At 42.5% G+C, this 20292-nt stretch overlaps 1 protein-coding gene across 1 annotated transcript in view; it reads left to right on the forward strand.

The window, feature by feature from the left end:
• Window positions 1-20292, forward strand: part of CNTN4 (contactin 4) — a 101543-nt gene that overhangs the window by 73604 nt on the left and 7647 nt on the right. The window contains exons 10-12 of the mRNA XM_030458332.1: window positions 16383-16558; window positions 18231-18348; window positions 19455-19613. Of these exons, the coding sequence (XP_030314192.1) occupies window positions 16383-16558; window positions 18231-18348; window positions 19455-19613 (453 nt within the window). The remainder of the gene's footprint in view (window positions 1-16382; window positions 16559-18230; window positions 18349-19454; window positions 19614-20292) is intronic.

Below are 20292 nucleotides of genomic sequence, written 5' to 3' on the forward strand. Positions count from 1 at the left end.
CCGTGGGGCTGGGTGGATTTATACCACTGTGTATTGGTAGACAAGGAATGAGTGTTTTCCATCTTCAGAGATTATGAATATTAGGCTACCTGTAAAGAAATGAAAATAATTAGGTTCTGTAGCTCCACAGGCTTGCTCCTGTGGAGAGACATCACTCTCCTGCCTGACCTCCTGCCCACTATTCCATGTTGCACTTTTGGGTTGAACGTGCCTGATAACACCTGGTCCAGGGTTTCTTCAAGTCATCTGTGGCTTAATTTCCACATACACAGTAAGCTGGAGTGTGCCAACAAGCACACAGGCAATCAAACAGAATTCCTTATGCCTCCTGTACTGTCTGTGAATAATATTCTATATTTTGGGCTGAGGTGACCCTGGTGCCTCCATCTCCCCAGCACTCTGAAGCTGCAGGGCTCAAGGCTGCTCAAGATGCTTGTGCATCACCAGTGCCCCTCGTGTGACACCACCCACTGCATCTTTTTACCTTTGGTGGCCTCTTTATATCACCTATGGTTGCTTCAAAGACAACTTGGTAAAAGCCTGCAGTTCAGTATTATTTTTCTAAATGTACTATATGCTGATAAACTTGAGAGTCGAGGCAGACTTAAATTAATCCATTTTTTTACATCATAGTAATGTAAAACAGAACACTTAGAAAAATGATATGGAAAACCATGCAGTCTGAATGAGTCCTCATGGATTTTCAGAGAATTATTTTATTCTTTTGGAAAAATCAGACTTCAGATTTCTTTTTGTTGGATATTCATAGGCAAACTGATTTCAGAATGCTACTATACAAGTTTTACATCACAGCTGCCTGTTCCTTCCAAAATGATCCCCACCATTAGGATGGGTGTATGTATCTATTTATATCTTGGTTTATATTCACAAATCATTTATTTTCATAATGCCAGACACTGATTCTGCCTTCCAGAGCTGGTGTTGCTGACTCTGTTCTTCAGCATCTGCTGTGGCTTCAGTGCCAGCCCTAAATCTAAAGCTGCAGCCCCTGGCACTGCTGAGATCAGCAACTGCTGGGCTGGCCACCAACCCAGCTCCTCCTCACATAGTGCTGCTACTGACTCCAGCAATAAAAAAGATTGTTTTTAATAAACCTGAGGCAAAAAGGCAGCTTTTTAAAATGTATCCACCAAGCAAGAGGGGCAGCAACCCAGGGCTGTCCTTGGGAGGGGGCCTCTGGGTGGACCTGGCTGTGAAGGAGCTGTGTGATGGTTTTGCTTTCCAGTTGTAGGAAATGCTTGTGGTTTAGCTGGGTACATCTTGTGAGTGTCCTTTTGTGTGTGTGTGTGTGTTTCTTTGGGGTTTTTTTAGCAATGAGTGCAGATAACAGCAGTGCCATGTATTTTGCCATCTGCTTTCAGCTGTCCTGACTGTTCCTGTGGAACTGGGACATCAGTGCTTGGGCTGGGGGCTTTTCTCCCAAGAGGGGGAGAGTAAGCCATACATTAAGATGTTGGATTTTCTACATTAACCCAGGGAAAAGTGCATCAGATACTTAAATCTATCAACCCATTTAAGCACTACTAACATCACCAGAAATCCTCTCTGTCCCTCCCTGTTCTTTCCCCTGTCATTGCTGCTGCTTTGGTCTTATGGAAAGGTGTCCCAGAAAGCTATTCCAGGCATTTTCCATACCATCCACCCATATGTCCTGTTAGTCATTTTGGAACACCAATAGCCCCTCAGTCACTCTGAGATCTGTCTTGATCCAGCAGTGTTTAAGGTCATGCAAGGTCTTTAATTTTCTCTCCTCACAGTTCAATTCAATCTAATTTAAATTCATATTGGTTATTCCTCAGCCCTTAAGAAAGGACCTGGTTAAATAACACCTGGTCTTGAAAGCACAAAATATAATTTAAAAAAGAGAGGCAGAGTTTAAAGTAATAATCCCACAGCAGCACTTTAGGGCTGTCCATGTTTTACGGGCTTTTTATTATCATGCTGGATAGCACATGAGGTGTGTGTTCAGCTGGTAGCAAAGCCAAGACTTTCTGTACTTATCAAAGACTCAGAACTCTTCAAAAATCAAAGGAAGTTTTAATATTGTTAAAGTGAAGGGTTTTTTTAGTAGTGGCTGGACACAGTTTTTATATGTAGTCTGTATAGATATAATTTAATATTCCTTATGAGGCCTAATACATGAATTTAACAATCAAGGAGAAAAAGTCAATTTTGGGTACAAATGCTTGTTCTCCAGAATCCCTAAATCAGGGGTATATAGGCAAAAAAGCATCAGAGAGAGCCATAGACTATGGAGGTACTGATTTATTCATGAGTACATGTTGCTGTATTCTCATGTTTAGGAAATGAAACTTCCTCCTAAGTTTGAAAATCTTCCTTGCCTTCTAGCTCACAACCAGTAGCAAATGTTTGAATTTAGCAGCTGGCAATGAAAGCAGTAATCTTTGGCTGTAAAATTGTAAAAGAATATAATCAGCCCTAATTGGACTATTTCCACGGACAGCAATTATTTCTAGGATGCAATTAAGGGTCTTTTCCTGGGTTTAAGTAAAATTATGACCCAAAGCACTGCATAAAAGGCACGGTTAGAAAGGAGAGCTGTGCATTCACCACATCTGCTCCTCCTCTCCTCAGCTGTGGCAGCCCCAAGGCTTCAGGCTGCACTTTCCTGGATCTGCTTAATGAACCCTGGGTGGAAAAGCTTCAGGTAGTAGCTGGTGATGGGGCTGGTATCCAGTAGATACCTCAGGGTCCTTGCAGCTTTGAAAGGAGCTCTTCTCCATATGGCACTTCAAACACAAGGTTTAATCAGGTATTTTATAGTTTCAGGCAACTGACATGTTCATTTCCAGCTGCAAACCACCATCAAGGTTATTACACCATGCTTGTCCAAATTGCCTTCTGCAGCTGGAAGGAGCTCGGTTCTCTCTTTCAAGGGTGGCAGCTGCCTCTCCTCTCTTACACCTGGAGCTGAGAAACATTGAGGTTCCCTCCCAGCCCCCTTCAGCTGAGATCCTGAGGTCATCAGAAAAGTCAGGCCAGGCCAGCCCTAGAGCACCCCAGGACAGAGGAAATCTCTGCATATCATGTCAGCATTTCCAGTTGTCTGACAGCTGATTGAAGCTCAAAGGTTACAATCATTCAGAGATTACAGAAGTGGTAAAATGAGAAGCAGATGCCTCATCTACTGCTGAGCCCTCCCCAGAGCTACCCCTCCCTGGCTCTGCTCAGACACACCTTTGGCTTTTGGTTTGGGAATGCCTTTGAGAACAGGAACTGGTCAACCAGGAGAGCCATGGGCTGTTGGCTGCCTTGTGCTGGGCCAAGCTGGTGGCCTCACATGGAGAAGGATGAAGGTCAGAGGTTCCAGCTCATCCCAGGACACGTGTCATAACACCAGTTCATGGTTGAGGTGTTGAGTCAGATTTAACACCCAACCACTCATGAATGAGCAGCCCTGTAAGAGCTGTCACTGTCTTATTTGGGAGGGAAAAAATTAGGTCAGCTGCTAAGGGCAGAGCTGTTAAATGGCCTGGAAATGTGAAACTGAAGCTGTAAAATAGCACTGCTTTGCTGATGGGGCTAGTTGGGTTAAGTAAGGGGTTTTTTTCTTGTAAACACTTACTGATCATAACAAACCAAACTTGTAAACATAATACTGTTAGGCTTCATTAAATTTGCAGCAGGCAATTAATTTTTTTCAGGAAATTCAAAGGGTCTTCTGTAGTACTGATTCAGCTTAATTGAACATATTACCACAAGCAGACAATAAGAAATATATTGAAGATATCCATCTGGCTCACACTGCAAACCTTGTGCATTTTGTTCTCTGGGGCTGTCACCAGCCTTACTAATTGCCTCATTTTGGCTGTTTTACAATCAGTGTGATTTAGCCATTAATGTGATAAAAGTGGTCGTGGTAAAAAGCTTGATATTAAAAAGCATAGATCTCCAGCCTATCTCTCTTGCCAATTCTGGACATCCTTCTGCCTTTATTAGAGTTATATTTTTAAAATCAGGAACATAAATCTCTTGGCTCTTACAGAGCAGTTTCTCCAAGTACATTGTCTGATCCTGATGTAGAGAGAGCCACTCAGTGTGGAAGATTTGCTCTGGATCATGGTAAATGCAGCAGAGTCTCCCCCAACTTCCCTCCCCACCACCTTCCCCTTTCTCCTGTGTCCCTTCAGCCCCCAGGTTCATCAGGGGTCTTAAAACCAGTAACTGCACAAGAGGCCAAGGCAGGATGATGCTTATAAATACACTTGATCCAGCACATAATGTGGAAAAAAACACTTTTTTTTTTTTTAAAGAACAATTTAACCATTATGTCTGTGTACCTGTGAGGGTGAGAACCAATTTCATTGTTTTGTTCTGTATTTATCTTAATCCAACAATTTATGGCAGGGTCAGCATTATTGCAACCTCTTCTGCCATAAAAAAAAGGTTTAGAATAATTTATTAAAAAGCTTGATGCTTTCATTTTCAGAATTTTCTTGTCCTTTCCCCCCCCTGAAAAAAAAAGCCAGAAGTTCAGGAGTTCTCCATCCTCAATAGAAGACTGGGTTGTTTAGCTCATCATTGAAGATCAAATCCATACATCAGCTGAAAGAGGAGGTGACCTATAGGTTAAACAGAGACTCTTAATGAAAGGAAAGCAAGTTAATTAACACTTTTCAACTGACTTCCATTTATTTTAACATGATCCATTTCAGAAAGGTTAAAATATTTTTCGTTTTTTGAATACAAATTAAAGCCCAACATAATTAAAATGAAGCCCTAGATCAAGGGCTTCCAGTAGGTATTTTTATTGAAAGAAATGTAGGGGATTTGGTTATATGTGTGTGTGTGTTTGTGTGTGATTGTATTTAAAACATAAACAACAAACTATTTTATCCCAGGGTTAGTTTTGGAAGTGAAGAAGAGTTGTTCAGTGGAAATTTCTATCAGACTGAGGACAAGAACAAAATGATAAGAAAGGGAATGTTCAACTTCATGTTTTCCACCCATTTCCCCAGATATTTCAGGGGACTTGAACCTTTGCAGAAAATCCCAGAGGATATGGGTTGGTTGGTTTTTTCCAAAGTGGGGAGTGGGATGAACTTGCAGACATGACTGTTATGGCATCCCACAAATCTTGGGCAAGTTAAGGCCATGTTCTAAGAGTAAACAGTCCAGAAGAGAGAAGTTTGTAGTGTATGGTCCTGTGGTGGGAGATGGGAACAGATCTCCCTGCAGCCATTTCTGTCCACAGCAAATTCCTTCAGTCAGGGGGTGCAGGGTTGGGGGAGATAATGATCTGAGCATGAGATGTGTTGAGAAAGTGACTGCTGGTCTGCAAGTCAGGAAAAGCTGAAGGAAACCACGTGGGAGAGTAAAGGGAGAGGGGGATGCAAAGTGAGAATGAATCCCATACTCTCAGATCTTTATATCCTTGAAAACAGTGACTAAGAACAGCCTGGCCTGGAGGCTGTGGTTTTAACATCAAAGATAAAGAGGAAGTGTTTAGAGAGCACATTTTCTTGTAGGAGGAAAAAGTGTAAGGGTGTTGAGGAAAAGAATCTGGGGCATCACTTGGGAAGTATCAATCCTTCTGTGTTTTTTCTCCAAAGCATTTTTTGGAAGCAGCTTGGCAGAATTCAACCTGGGAGGTTTTGAGAGGTTGTGACTTCTTCTCCCTGAGCCTAGCTGGATTGCAAACAGGTTACTCAGAGCTGCCCATCAGATAATAATAACCAAGTGGCACATGGATAAAGCTCAGGAGTGATGGCCTTGGACACATCTGAGAGTAACTGAAGTGCTGCTGAATGGTGATGAGGTGGTGCTTGCAATATTAGGGGCTCCTGGAATCTGATTGTCCCCTCTTCTAATTCAACTTCAGTAAGATTATGAGCAATCCTATCAAAATTGATGTGAAGAGTAGAGCCTCTTGTCTTAATCCCCAAAATTGTGATGGCAGAGAGAGTTTAATAGCAGGCACTACCAGAATAGATTGAGTTCTAGGTGTGCTGCATCACAGTGTTCAAGCCAGTGATTTGGGAATGTGATGGGAATCTGTTCCTGGCTCAGAAGGAGGTTGACTGACACACACAAGTTTTGTCACTGAATTGATTTGCTGGGGCTTGGGTTGCTTCTCACTGTCACACACACCTTTGGAATATGAAATTTGCTTTCATTATGGGTGAAGTTTTAAAGTGTATTGTAAAGAACTACTGATGTAGGCTTTATGCTGTTTTTTCATCTGGTTTCATTGCAAATCTATCTCCATTATAGTTTTTTATTTATATTCATATTTATTTATGAAGTCAGCAGGATTTCACTGGTGAAAATTTCTGTTCCTTTTGTGTCTCAGGTAAACAGTAGAAAGTCTTTGTAACAATCCAAGCCTGAAATCCTTTAGTCCTGGTAACTAAACTGTTTGGTGCAGCTAAAGATGAACACGATTCCTTGCAGCAGCTGGGTGTCAGGGTGCTGGGGAGACGTTTTGTAGATCATGGCTGAAGCCCGAGCAAAGCTGGGTGCTTGGGGCCAAATCATCTGTCACTGAAACCAGGCTGGAAGGAGAGATGGAAACATTGACATGCTATTTATTCCACTTCTGTCTGTATCTTTGCAAGTTGGGTCCTTTGGAATCATTTCATTGCATAGGAAAGTCATTTGCATAAGAATCATTTGCATAAGAATAATTTGCATAAGAAAAAGTTGTGGCTAATTTGAAGCAAAATGCCATGGAACAGGGGAAATGTCAGGGACACTTCATAATGATGCTCTGGGATGAATATTTATTTGGTGGAGTAGGAGCTGAAGAATTTGAGCAAGTTGCAATGATGGGATGTTCTTGCAGGTTGTTACATTAATTTAATTTGTCATCCTGCCCCCTTCCTGCCCCTTCCTGGGACATCAGGATTGGAGCTTAACCAAAGGGTGAGCAAACCATAGCACATCCCTCAGCTGAAGGGTTTCCCTTCTCAGGCTGTCATTAACTAACTGGGGTCAGGAGACAGGAGTCCCTTCCTTGTGAGAGAGCACAGGACATGAGGGCATCTTGGCTTCACTGGGAAACCAATTGGATCTTTGTGGCCCAGAAATCTTGTATTCAAAGTTTGTTTTGTTGGTTCTGTTACTCTCTTGATTGATCTGTTTGGAATGAGGTGTTTGGGCTTCAGTCTTGCCTGTGGTAGCCTGCCAGTCTCACTGGGCTTCCAAGGAAAAGTTATCCTTAAATAAAAATACCTCTTGTGGCCAGTGGCAGAAGAAGACAGAACAGTTTATAATGAAGGTCTTGTCTGCATTTATTGGCTGGGCAGAGAAGGCAGCTGAGGCTTTTAATAACTTCCTCAAGGTCAGACAGAAAGTGAAGAGTTGAGCTCAGTTTATTCCCTCTCACCACGAGGTCTGGGCTCATCCTGACCTTCACCTCTTTGCTCTCTCCTCTGCCCCCTCTTCTGCTCATCTATTTCTCTTTGATGGAATCCTGGTAAGCTTAATTGTCCACATTTGGTGGTGACTCAATGTCCAAATATCCAGCCTGGTGGCCACAGGGCTGGCTCTCCTTCCCAGGAGCCACGTCCAGGCCTGCAGGGCTGGATGCCCATGCTGAATTAACAGTTTATTTAAAGAGTCAGTTCAGTTTTGGTTTAAAATAATTTTAAATGGAAGAAAATTGGGTGCTACCAGTGATAGCAATATTTTTTTCCTAAGGCTTTAGCTTGTTTAAAAGTTCAACTTTTTAATTTGATGTTTACCTTTTGAGCTGACCTGACAAGAGCTTTTTGAAACTGAAATTTATTTATTTTTTCAATTCATTTGCATAATTGATTTCTCTACCTGCCTGCTGACTGTCATGCCTCATCCTGCTCCCTGCATAACAACTTCTTAATTATGTCTTGTTGTCTGGATGTCATCTCCTGAGACACTAGAGAAATGCCCAGATTTCTTTTTAGTGTAGCTTGTAAATAGCTTGGGAATTTCAGATCTTCCTTTTGTGTAGTAGAGTCATTTCTCTATGGGAGCTATTTGGGAGAACTTGCACTAATTATTTTCTAATTATAAAATAGTAGGAGCAGGGGTGTCTTTAGAGAAATACTTAGCTTGAACATATTCATGGGGTGGATACAGCAGATGAGTTGTTGTAATAACAGCAAGAGAGAGACAGTGGAGATTCCAACTCTGCAATAAACACATATATTTGATACTCATTAGTATTAGTGAATCTTGATAGCCCACTTTCTGTCAAGTTTTTATTTATTTTTGTTTTGAGATCTGCCAAGAAGTGGAGGGGCAAAAGGCAAAAAGGAATCCTACATTAGGAAGGAGAAGGGTGAGAGTAGAGAGTAAGTCCTGGTTGCTCATGAGAGCTCAGCAGCACAGATCCACCCAAGCTGAGCATGAAGGTGTTGGGAAGCAGGCAGAGAACTTGCTGAACCCAAGTGGGTTTTGTATTTATTTTTAAAGCAGGGTTGAGAAGTGATAAAACAGCTCAATGGCAGAAGTTTGACTCTGGAATCATCCTTGCTGCTTTTCTCATGTAGTAATAAGCATATATTCAGGAGGTCCCAGTTCTTTGCCTCCAAGAAAATCAGTCAGAGGAAATTGATGAAAATGATTTAGCAAGGACAAAACTCTCTTGTTCTTTTTGGACATAAGAGGTCTTGCTGTCCGTGCAGGGTAATCCCTCAGGAGATATTTACCAAACCAAGTTAGCAATGGAAATATTCACTATATTCTGCTGATGTGCAGCATATAGAGCTTGTAGTTTCTCTGCTTGTCTTTGGAAATTTTTTATTTATGACCATTACTCCTCAAAACATATCTCAAAGCCCCAAAAATCAACCATCTGAGCAGAGCTGAAAAGCTGTTGACCACTGGGACAGAGGGGCTGCACAGCACACTGCAGAGCCTGACTTGTGCACAATTACCTGTGGCTTGTGGTACAAGAAGAGCAGTGATTGATCCTCAAGTGACTTGCAATTTATCAAAGATTAGATATGATTTCGTCTGTATCTGATTAACCTTCTCAGGAAGATGGCCATAATTTTTTGCAATGACAGTAGATTATTCCATACTTGAAAAGACAAATATCAGCTAGTTGCAATCAATAGCCCACAAAAGGTGTTACCTTGCATTCACTGGGTTACCTGTACAATGTGTCACAAATGGCTCAATCATTTGTCAAATATATCAATTTCATTTAAGGCATCTCTGAAGTGAAGTGGCTTTTCTTTTAGCCTGAAATGCAGAGACAGAGAAGGGATGGTTGGGGTTTGTGGTGTTATCAGGCACTGTTGCATGCTGCTATAATGAGCAAGCACACGTTTCTACGAGTGACAGATTTGATTGTCATTTCCAGACCCCATTAAGGATAATTTTCTTCGCATGGAGAGAGCTTGATTTGATAAGATTGCTTTGCACTAGGTAAAAGAGAGGTTAAAATGAAGTATTGTGCCCTCTTGTTATTTAAGTAATGCTCTCTGTACTCTCAGCAGAGTGGATATATTTTCATATATTTTGTCTTTTGAGTTTGCTCTAATGGCACATCCCTCCCCTGTCTCCTTTGATGCAATTCCATTCTTAACGTGGGTTTAGATTCAAATTAACTGCAGTCAGCCACCCAAAGGTGCACATTGGAGTCTGTAGAAGTGCAGTCCCTTGATTGACAACCTGGTCGCTGTCTGGCAGGTGGGAGGCATGAATTCCTGGGAGGGAGATGCTTACATCAAGTTCAGAAAGTTCTCAGGCTGTAGGAAGCTCTTTTGCAATGCCAGTTTAAGAAATATGGTAATGGGTTGCACCTTGGCTGCAGTTCAGCTCTGAGGAAAGCTGAGAAGCAAAGTGCTGCTCTTGAAAGGGAATCTTCAGGAGCTGGAAGGAGAAGGTTGCCAAGGAGGATAGATGGATGGATGCATGGATGGATGGATGGATGGATGAACACCCAGACTCTCCTCTTGAACCTCCCTGGCACACACTTAACAGCAAACAGAGTCTTTGAGAGATTTGAGCCAAGTAAACTTGCAAGATAAGGATCCTCTTGCAGGAAATCAGTTTTACCATGTCCTAAATGCCCAGCTCATCCAGGTGTAGTGCTCAGTCAGAGGCTCCAGGAAAGGTCAGATGCTCCACTCCTCCTTTCCTTAATCCTGTTAAATACGTGGCTGTGTAGCACTGCCTGATTACATGGAAAGTGCTGGGCACCAACTGGTGTGTTTCTAAAGTCAGAAAAGTTACTGTAGTCCCTGGCCTAAATTCCCTCTTCTAAGCTGACATTGTCCCTTTTGCTTTTAATGAGATTATACTTTATTAAGTGAAACTACCCCAGTACTCACCAGAGAAGTGCTGCAGAATTTTCTGCTAAGAAATGTGCCTTTTAATTGGTTACTTGTCTTGATGAGAGCACATGTTTAATTAAGCTGATTGTCTGGAGCAGAAGAGTAATATTGGCCTAAGAGCCAAGTGCCTGAAATCATAGATGTGACTTGTCACAGCTCATGGCTGTGATACTGTAACTCAGAGAACCAAACAATTAAGACCTTTAAGATCATCAGGTAGAACCATTAACCCAGCACTGCCAAAGCCACTAAACCACGTCTCTAAAATACTTGGCATTTCTTCATTTCTTTTTAATCTTAATTTTGACCATGGCCCATGAAGTACTCAATCAATTCTCTTAAGAAAACTGCAGTTTACAATGCTAATTAAAGTATGTGTTTATTTACTGGTTATTAATTTATTTAGTTCAGGGTCATCTTTTTTCTCTCTTCAGCACTTCTTACAGTGTCTGATGGTGCCCAGAGCACTGAGAGCTCCCAGACCCTCAGTCAGTCACCAGCTCTCAGGTGCTTTTGTCTTTGTGGCCCTGGATAAATGTTTCACTCACTGCTAGAAGAGAAGGAAACATTAGAGCACATCTGAGTATTCATGTGTTGGCCTTTGGTTCTTCAGTTGCCTGTAGAAAACAGATGATTCTACTTCCAAGATTGATTTTTGTTGTCTCCAGACATGATTTGCCTTGAAATCAATACAATAATGTGAAATGTCATTGCAAATAGAGGACAATGTTCTGCAGTGCCTTTATTAACTCCCTCTGATGAAAAACAAAATGAAAACAGTAAACATGCTGGTATTTCAGAAAGAGAAAAAGTGAGTCTTAAATAGTGAGTTCAAATTACAGTTTGTCTACAAGAAAAACCTGATTTAAGATCTTGTACATGAAGTGGCTTGTGCAGATAAGGTAAAAACATAGCTGGGATCTTTAACATCACAACGCTAAGGGGTGGTTGAGAGAGTTAGGTAAGGAAGTGGTTAATCAAACTTGAAATTATGGTTTATCTGCCTGCTCCACATAAGGAACAGCAGCAAAGTGAATGGCAAAGCAGCACTCTGCCCATTTTCTCTTGTGTCAGATGCAGCCCCTGTGCTTGGCAGCTCTTGCCTTTGTCTTAGCTGCTTGTCTGAAGCATCTGGTAATTGAACATAAACTCTTGCACTTGAGCATTCATGCTTGAACCTGAAATTACCTTGTCATCCACACTGGCTTTCATTAAGCAGCTAACAGATGCCCTGGCATGCTCCTATCACAACACATGATGTGGAGAGTCAGAACCTCTTTATGCTGAGATGCCTTTGGTCTGCAGGCTCTCCTCTTGTCCAGCCTGGTACAAATGTCCTCTCTCTGCCTTCTGCAGCAGCCATCACACCTCAGAGCTGCTCACTGCTGCTTTCCTCAGACATGCCCTTGGGAGTACCAGAGGTGGGATACTAATATTTCATATCTACTTGCAGAAAATTAACAGATCTTGGCAGTAAAAACAAACGCTGGGGTTCTTTTCTCCATGAAAGAGCCAGACCATGTTTCTTCAACCTTTAAGCAGCTGCTGCAGTTTTCCCTAGCTGTGTTCAAAAGTTTGCAGTACTTTCCCCCCCAGAGCCCTGAATATTTGCAACAGAATTTACCTGCTGAGGCAAAAGAGTAAGGGGGGAGAGGCATACACTGCAGACCTGCAGGGGAGGATCCTTTACAAAATTCCCATCAGCTTCCTGGCAGCACAGGAGTGCAAGCAAGTCTTGAGTAAAGTGAAAAGGGAAGGGAAAAGAAGAAGGGAAGGAATAAACCTTTGCAAGATCTTGGGAAATGTCCCTTATAAATGCAACTAATAAATTTTAGGGGAAGTTCTGATTTCTCCAGTTTTTTACCCTGGAGATATCTATTTCAGAACTTGAGTATTCCCTTCTCTCCCTCCTTTTCTGTGCTGGGCTGAATGTCTAAAAAAGCATGTAGGGATTAGATGCACAAGGTTTCAGAAACCAGCACTGGAAGTGCTGACATGATCTCCTTTTTCTCTAATCTGTCTGAGATGCTCCATTTGCTGAGCTGCACCTCCCGAGCATGGTACAGTTCAGTCTTTTTATTAGAGTAAAATACTCTCTATTCCTTCAGCAGCCAGGGCTGGCAAACCATCTCTCATTGTTTAGGAGGCACTTTGAGAGCCTGGAGTAAAAAGCACAGTGGGTATCAGCATCACCCAGCACCTTCCCTGCCCAGCACAGCCTCCAGAGCAGAGCCAGATTGGCAGGGAGCACATTTGGAAAGAGCACACCAAACAGTCATCTAACATGGCCAGGTCTGCCTGTTCTGAGGTGGAAAAACCCCTCAGGTCAGTGGAAATCCTGCTGATGGGCACAGAATATGTGACATCCCTTCTGGCTTTGCTCTGGTCCTCTTGTGTCATTCAAATGCTATTTGCATGCTCCGGACTGACCTATTTTTAATTTATTTATTTTTTTTTAAATGCATTGTCTCTGAGTATCAGTCCCTGCTTCATTTTATGTCACTTCTGTCGTGCCACTGCAGCTTGTGTCCCCCTGTGTCACATCCTCCAGATCAATCTAACACAGCACAGCCTGGTGCCAGCTGCAGTGAGCCAGCACAGCACTGCCAAGCTGCTTGCCCTAACCCAGTGAGTCCTCCCTATGGACACCCAATCGATGGAAGATCAGGGTGGGATGGGTGCTTTTCAGATGGGATAATTGTTACTCTGCAGCCTGGCTGGTTTGCAGCTCAGAGATGCATCACAGCTTCCCAAAATGAGCTGGGAAAGGCAGGCAGCACTAACAGCTGGTGATGGGTTCCCTTTAGCAGGGGACAGGGGACAACAGGAAGCAATTACAGCCTGGCTACGGATGGAAAGTGCTGCCTGGCTCCCTTTCTTCAAATAAACTGTAAGCTAGCAAGAAAACTTGGTTAAAATCTCATGTAATATAAAGCCAATACGTTAAGTCAGTTAGAAATACACCAAATTCTGAGCAGTGTGCTGCAGCAATAAAATCAGGGCTGTAACACAGGACAGAAGTGGGAAAAATGTGCTCAGACAGGCTCAGTGCACCCTGCTCTGGTGGCTGGGCTGATGGTGGTGGCATCCAGAGCTGTCCTGGTGTGAGCACAGAGGTTTGCTCCAGCTGAGGAGCAGCCCTGGGAGCTGCCAGCCCAGCTGGAGGGCATGAAAAGCAGAGGGTGAACAAACCCGTGGTGTGGCTGTCAGAGGAGAGGGTGCTGCTGAAAATGCCTGCAGGAAAGGAAGGCTGGGAGGGATCTGCCTGCTTCCCTGTGCCTCCAGTGACACCTACAGCCAGTCACTGCCAGAGGGGACACAGCCCTGAGCCAGCCTGGGCTCTGTGCACCAAGGGGCTGCTTGATCTCCCTAGCAAAGCCCAGCCCAGGCTGATGCATTTGCTATACCTACAGGACACCTGAATGTGTTTGCATGTTCAGTGGAGTTAGTTTTTCCCCCGTGAACTATTTGATATTAAAAAGCAGATTATTTTACCTCCTGGTGGCACAGAGCTTTTCATCCCTGAGCCTGTTCCCGCTGGTGTGTACGATTCACTTATTTTTCTCCTCTAGCAGCTTCTCAGTGGTGCCACACAAACTTTCTCAGAAGTGACCTGGAACAATTTTGCTTGGTTTTGGTCTGTCCTTTCTGCAGGAGAGCTGGGCAGTGCCAGGCACTGCTTCCCTCTGCAAAGGGCCCAGAAACGTGCAGGCAGCTACAGGGATTGATGCTGCTCATGGAATTCCTTACCCCTTATCTGCAACAATCTTTCAGCCTTTTAAAAAAAATTACTTCAAAATACACCAGAGTGCCCCAAAGGTGAATATCACCTCAAATATCATCAAAATCCAAATTATTCCTTTTTTAAAATTCACTCTCCTTGGCATTAGTTAAAACCTTCTAAGGAAAATAACCTGGACTTAGGGAGAGAGAACAGTCAGCAGGCATTCAGATCAGCTCTCCTGTAGTATCTGCCTCCCTGGACTGCCTCTCTTGCCATGCAGGTGTTTGATAAATAAATGAGTAGTTAGCTGAGAAAAAAACCCAATCATTGCTTTTCTTTTTTTTAATTTTTGACTTGGATGCTAACCAACATGAATCTGGTGGCTGTAAAGCACTTGCCATAATTAAAGAAGTGCCTGATGTTACAGGTTTTGCAAATGCAAATCTCATCATTCTGATCAGCACTCAGCTGTGGATATCCAAGGTGCACCAAGACCCAGCTGCCCTCAGATGCTTTCTGAAGAACATTTTCCATTTGCTGTTGGGGCTATTAAAGGGCAGGTCTTGAACAGACACCATGTTTCATTCTTACATGCTTATAAACTGTACAGTGCAGCAGGAGGAACTCAATTTATGGTGTGGATGTCTCATCTCTTGCAGCAAGTGCTGTGAGGGTGAGGGTTACCTGCAGCAAAACCTTGGTTCTGACACTTGTTAAGGACCAGGGCTTACCCAGATTGTTCTGGGACTCGTGTGATGCTGCTCAGGGCTTTGTGGGAGGCACCCATTTCATCTCTGAGTCATGACCTTCATAAATGTTTCATGCAGGCTTTGAGCAGGGCAAAGGATGAACTTGTGATGGTGAAAGGCATCTCAGTAAGTGGAGCCCCACTGCAGGGCTGGGTGGTTCTGTAGCATCCAGAGGAGATCCAGGAGTCCCAAGTGGCTGTAAATTCTGATACATCAGTTAAAATCAGAAACAGTGTCACAAATCTAGCAAGAATTAAACAATATTTTAGTAACTTGCACTTACACTGCTTTCATCCTGGGAAACATAAAGTGTTTTACTTTGGTTAACTAGTTAGTCTTCATAACATCTACTGTTGTTCTGCTAAGAGTTACTCTATTTTCTAGAAGTGAAATCAAAATATTTAATAAATTAGTATGATTTGTCCAAGGTAAAACAGCCAAGTCCCTGAGGACTTGATCTGAAGCCTATTTAACTCAGCAATTAAATCTTTTTCAGCACCTGTACACCTTGAAAACCCAGGTACAGCTTTGCATCCCCTGAATTTTGTTGAGTAGTTCTCCCTGGTACATATTTTGGCTGCTGTTTCATTATTTTAGCAGAGAATTAAGCAGTTGGCCCATAATCTCTGGAAGAAGTAATTAAGATTTTGGTTTCATGTACCAAAGAATGAATAATGCTTGTAGTATTTTAGCATGACAGCTGTGCAGAATAAACCTTTGGAATAAGCAAAAATATCTATCTGGAGATAATTTTCAGACCTTTGGTCTTATTGTTAAGCAGTGTTTTTTCTCATTTTCATTTCTTCTGGGTCCCTGTAGAAAAAAAATATGGCATTTTTGTCAACAGAAATGAAAGACAAATGTTAACTTCAGAGGCAGAGGGAATTCACAGGCACAGATATGGAGCTGAAATCTGCATAATGTGCCATGGCTCATCTCTCTGTGCCACCATTTTGCTCGTGTTGCATGACTAAAGTGAAAAATAGACAATTAAATCAGTGGTAAAGAATCCATGTGAACTTCTGCTGGGGATAAGGGATTAGTCCTGAAGCAAAGGATTGGGTTAATATCTACTGCTACCATTACTAGAGGTGTTGGCTTTCTTTTTTTTTCCCTTTCCATGGCCCAGCAGATATCATTTGTGCTTTTAATGTACCCTTCTTCATTCCAGTTCTGGTGATTTCATACTGGAAGGGTTTTCTTAAGGCTGCATTTAATTTAGGAACAGTAAACCAGGTTGTGGATAACCATGGTGAGCAGTGTATGATGGTGAATCAAGTATTTGAAATGAGAAGATTCAAATACAATAACCCTTATTTTTTTAGCTTTTTCATGAATTTTAACAGCCCTTCAGATCAGCTGCACTCCTGTCCAGCCTTTTCTTCTCTCCTTGTCCATCAGGATGGTGGCTCAAAGACAATTCAGGAGGTTCAATTCAAAGATGTGATAGTTCACTTGCTGCACTAAGGATCTTCCTAAGTGATTGCTCTAAACTTCAAGCTCTGGTGGCACTGCTGAGGGTGCTTAGGATCTTTTTCAGCTCTCCATTTCTCAGAACAGGAATGATGCTTTTTTCCCTCTCCTTTGTTTCTTTGTTTGCAGATCCAACACGGGTTATGGTGTCACCATTCAGCATGGATGTCACTGTTGGAGAAAGCATTGTCTTGCCTTGCCAGGTATCTCATGACCACTCACTGGATATCATGTTCACCTGGTCATTTAATGGACACCTGATTGACTTTGAGAAAGATGGGGATCACTTTGAAAGAGTTGGAGGGGTAAGTATTAATACTAAAGCAATCTCACAGGAATAAAAATAGGTAACATGAAAAAAGGTTAATAGAAGCAATTAATTGGTCTAAGCTATATTAGGTCACATCTTGCATCTTGTAAATGGAGAAGATAAACATGGTCAGTAGCAGAGTACTTTGTTATAATTGGTTTACATTTGTTGTGACTGCTTAATGCCACAGCTGAAATCTGCTCATGTGAACAATGTGCTCACACTGTGTCAGAAGAGCAGACAAACTATCAGGGGCTTTCTCACTGCAAAAAACTGCCTTCTCTTTTTACTCAAACAGAAGAAGTCTGTGATAGTTTTTCTCTGGCTGTAACAGAAAAAGGGATGTAAAATTACAACAATTGTAGAACTTTGTGGACAGCCTCAAATTTGTTCAGACAGTGTTGATTGACATGATTCTGTGGCTGTGTCCTTCTCTTGTGACCATAGCCTTGGAATAAAGTATTTTTCTTCTACATAAAAGAACCTGCCTAGTGTTACAAACATCCCCCACATCAGAAATGACATTTCTTTTCAGTGTTCTCTGTGCATGTTTCCTGACAACATCAGCATTGGTATCTTTGTTGTTGTTTGTTGCTTTATTTATTTATTAAGTCAGTACCCACAGACAATGCAAATTTTTGCAGTGTCCAAGGAATTGTTTACTTGAAGGTTGAAAAATGCTGTTCCTGACAATCTGATAGTTAGGAGGAGTGAGGTGGGAAATGATGGTTACACTGCCCATCAAGTACAGCAGAGGAAGAAAACTCACAAGGGTTCCACACATTGCTCCAAGGGAGGTTTTACAGAGCCACTGGGTCTCAGCCCATGTTTATATTTGTCAGGAATTTAATGCTGAAAAAAAAGGAAATACAATGGACAAGCCTTGCTGTTATCTCCAGAAAAATCATTTGAAGATTGATGCCTGGGGCTGCCTGGCCACTGTGCCTGATTGTCCTGCAAAGCCAAAATTACCAACTTTATTAAATATTCTTCAGTCAGAAGGCCACAGTCACAAGGTTACCCTGAGATTTTTAACGTCTTGAATGCTTTGTGTCTGGAGAAAAATTGAGAGTTTTTCAGCTTCCTATAAGTACAGATACATAATTAGTTCTATTCAACAGTTAATCAGACATGCACTTGGCATTTGGAAAACAAATTACTGCTGCTAGGTGATGCAAGATTTCCTCAGAGGGTGCTGTTCTGGTGATCTTTAGCTCAGAAACACCAGGCAATCAAAATGCTGGCTGGGGTACAAAGCCATGAAACTATTGCAGATGTCTCATAATTTGGGTTGGTTTTCACTTAGGAAATAGATGCAGACACAACTTGGGCATCCGAGCACCAGAGGGGCTGTAAATTGGATATCCAGAGAAGGAAAGGAGGGAACCTGCTCTACATAAGCTTTGTCACATTGTTTGATGGGGAAACTGGTGAACATCCCCAAGCCAGGCTCCCCTGCCCCTTGTAGGAGACATAATTTTTGCAATGCTCCCACTCTCATCTTCAAGGCAGACACACATAATTTTAATAGGCCATGGCTTGCATTACTAATGTTTTCATCAGCCTGTGTAAAATAAATCCATTAGTCACAGTGTCCTTCATGTGATAATGATGTTTAGCACTCATTAAAAAGTAATTGTAACCACTTTTCCCTCCTTTATCAGCAGGATTCAGCTGGTGATTTGATGATCAGAAGCATCCAGCTGAAGCATGCTGGGAAGTATGTCTGCATGGTGCAAACAAGTGTGGACAAGCTATCAGCTGCTGCAGACCTGATTGTAAGAGGTATTTGAATTTTGTTGTTGTTGTAAAATTTTAATTTCTTTTTTCCCTCTCTCTTTTGCTGCTGCTAAGACAATCCCTGGGCTCAGAGACATTCATTGGAATCCCTGCATCTTGTAATTAATCTAAGAAGTAAACTCAAAGAACATGCTGGGGTTCACAGGACATTTTCAAGCAATGCATATAAAGCTTCTTTCATACCAACATACTCATTCAGCAGCCACACAGCCCAGATAAGCACTCCAGTGCATGTTTGTGCCCTGAATGCAAAACTTGCCCTGACCAAGTTCATGTATTTGATGACCTGTGCAGCAGGAACAGTATCCAGCAGATTCACTGCATTTCTACCCCAATTATTAGTCCTTTTCTAGAATAAACATGATTTAGTAACTTCCCTGGTATTTCAAGGTTTATCCATGCCCATAGCCACACATGATCTGTGTGGCTTCAGGAGAGGCACAATTAGTTAACCTGGGACTTAGAATACGTAAGATCTTTTGGTGGGGACAGAGGGAGCTGCCTGCTCCATGAAGCTGTGTTGTGTGGCTGCTCCCCCCAGCAAAACACTCTCAAGTTTTAATTTTAGATAAATGAAATCTGGCTAGATCTGCTGAAACTTTCATTTTAAAAACAGGATACTGGTGGGTTTCAGGGTGTTTTAGATCTTTGAACAAGTCCAGCTCTCTGAACATAATTTTAGTCCAGGGGGTGAATGGCAAGAGGAGAGTGTGCTTGAGATGGTGATTTTGGGGAGAGGCTTCACCTCCTGTGGCTAAGGCCATGTGGTGCAGGAGAGATGTCCTCTGCTGTCCTCTGGTGCTTTACTGGTTAGGAGGAGCTCAGCAGTAAAACAGAGAATACTGGTTCACACTCAGACATGATGCTGATTAGAGACAGGGCCTTTGCTCTTCACCAGCTTCTGGTGGCATCCACGTTGCAGCCACAAATGGTACCTGCACAGCTGCAGACATGGGGTGGCTGGGGCTGTGCTGAACTCCTCCACAAGGACTCAATTACCTCTGTCCTCAGGAAGGGAAGAAAACCAGAACACTCCTTCCTTGAGTCACTGTGAAGCTCCTAACACCCTTCTCCTGTACTTCAATCAACAGGTCCTCCAGGTCCCCCAGAAGCTGTGACAATAGATGAAATCACTGACACCACAGCTCAGCTGTCCTGGAGGCCCGGAGCAGACAACCACAGCCCCATTACAATGTATGTTGTCCAGGCAAGGACCCCCTTCTCAGTGGGGTGGCAAGCAGTGAGCACAGGTAGGTCCATCCCCTCCTCCTCAGAGAGCTCCACCAGTGGAGAACACATCCAGGGGGACCCTGCCCGGGCCAGGGGGAGCAGCTCTGCACCTTGAAGTGAAAAGTCATCTCCCCAGCTGGAGAATGGTCTTATTAACTAGTTTCAAGTTTGGCAAGCCAAGGATTTAGGGCCTGGTTGGTGCTATCACTCATTCATTTTTCTCATGAATGTTTAAGGGCAAACAGAATGAATTCCTATCTTTTGTTGCCATGCTGGAGATATACAACAGTAATTGTGGGCTATAAAGACATCCCTCAGGGACAGGCCGTGTCATCTGGCCTATCTTTAGGTAGAATTATTTTCCTGATAGAGGGACAAATCCCATGATGTAATTGATCATTCTGTCAGAGGTTAATTTTGTTCCAGTTGCCATGAAATAGAAGGAAAACAGTGTGTTTTAAAAAGAGAAAAATAAAACCCCTTTAAAACTATTGTCTTGACACGTTGTTTTCAAAACTAGCACTTTCAGAGAAGCTCTTTAATACCAGGATTTGCTCTGCTAAAAAGCACAATGGTTTAGTGCCACCTTTTTTAACTTCTTTTCAATCAACAACACATTAGAAAAACGAGAAAAGGATTGTCAGTCCTTATTCACTTTGTATTTACATTAATTCCTCACTTTTAAGGGTCTCAGATATG

The sequence above is a fragment of the Calypte anna genome, chromosome 12 (genome assembly GCF_003957555.1).
Source record: "Calypte anna isolate BGI_N300 chromosome 12, bCalAnn1_v1.p, whole genome shotgun sequence".
In the NCBI taxonomy this organism is placed as follows: domain Eukaryota; kingdom Metazoa; phylum Chordata; class Aves; order Apodiformes; family Trochilidae; genus Calypte; species Calypte anna.